This window comes from Malurus melanocephalus, unplaced genomic scaffold (assembly GCF_030028575.1).
Source record: "Malurus melanocephalus ecotype Western Australia unplaced genomic scaffold, MMel_1.1 scaffold_3253, whole genome shotgun sequence".
Classification (NCBI taxonomy): Eukaryota; Metazoa; Chordata; class Aves; order Passeriformes; family Maluridae; genus Malurus; species Malurus melanocephalus.
Window position 1 is genome coordinate 1 of NW_026626485.1, and position 1,266 is coordinate 1,266.

The 1,266-nt window shown below is 52.2% G+C and overlaps 1 protein-coding gene across 1 annotated transcript in view; it reads right to left on the minus strand.

The window, feature by feature from the left end:
- Window positions 1-6: 6 nt before the first annotated feature.
- The window catches only part of LOC130588071 (dual specificity mitogen-activated protein kinase kinase 7-like), a gene marked incomplete at both ends in the record, with an annotated part of 6,857 nt that continues 5,597 nt past the window's right edge, over window positions 7-1,266 (minus strand). The window contains 3 exons of the mRNA XM_057389026.1: window positions 7-174; window positions 281-361; window positions 1,041-1,079. Of these exons, the coding sequence (XP_057245009.1) occupies window positions 7-174; window positions 281-361; window positions 1,041-1,079 (288 nt within the window). The remainder of the gene's footprint in view (window positions 175-280; window positions 362-1,040; window positions 1,080-1,266) is intronic.

Genomic DNA, 1,266 nt, shown 5'->3' on the forward strand with positions numbered 1-1,266 from the left:
GTACGCCGCACACCCGGCGCTCCGTGTTTTCGCTTTGGAATCCACCAATCTGCCGCTGATGCCGAAGTCGCAGAGTTTGATCTGACCCCGCTCGTCCAGGAGGATGTTGGACGGCTTCACGTCGCGGTGGATGACGCCGTGCTTGTCCTTGAGGTACAGCAGCGCCTTCACGATCTGCAGAGAGGTCAAAATGTCACCAAATTGTCACAAAATGTCACCAAAGTGTCACCAGAGTGTCACCAAAATGTCATCAAATTGTCATCAATGTCACTCATCCCACTATAAGCCCATTATTGTCACCCCCATGTCGCCCTGTGGTCACCCCGTGCTTGTTCTTGAGGTTCAGCAGCGCCTTCACAATCTGAGACAGGTCAAAATGTCACCAAAATGTCACCAGAGTGTCACCAAATGTCACCAAAGTGTCATAGAATTGTCATCGATGTCACCCATCCCAGTGCAACCCCATCATTGTCACCCCAATGTCACCCCGTGCTGTCCTTGAGCTACAGCAGCGCCTTCACCATCTGGGGACAATGGGAATGGCACCAAATTGTGACCAAATGTCACCAAAATGTCTCCAGAATGTCACCAAATGTCACCAAAGTGTCACTGGTGTCACCCCATGTCACCCATCCCGGTGTAACCCAGCCCGGGATCACAGAAATCCAGTCATTGTCACCAAAATGTCACCCCGTGCTTGTCCTTGAGGTTCAGCAGCGCCTTCGCCATCTGGGGACAGCGGGAATTGTCACCAAAATGTCACCAAATTGTCACCAAATGTCACCAGAGTGTCACCAAAATGTCACCGGTGTCACCCAGCCCAGTGTAACTCAGTGCAGAATCACAAAAACCCCATCATTGTCACCAAAATGTCACCCCGTGCTTGTCCTTGAGGTACAGCAGCGCCTTCACCATCTGGGGAGGGTGGCATTGTCACCAAAATGTCACCAGAGTGTCACTGGTGTCACCCCAGTGTCACCCGTTCCAGTATAACCCAGCCCAGGGTCACAGAAACTCTGTCATTGTCACCAAAATGTCACCCTGTGCTTGTCCTTGAGGTACAGCAGCGCCTTCACCATCTGGGGACAGCGGGAATGTCACCAGAATGTCACCAGAGTGTCACCAAATTGTCACCATTGTCACCCCAGAGTGACCCATCCCGGTGTAACCCAGCCCAGGATCTCAGAAATCCAGTCATTGTCACCAAAATGTCACCCCGTGCTTGTCCTTGAGGTACAGCAGCGCCTTCACGATCTGAGAGAGGTC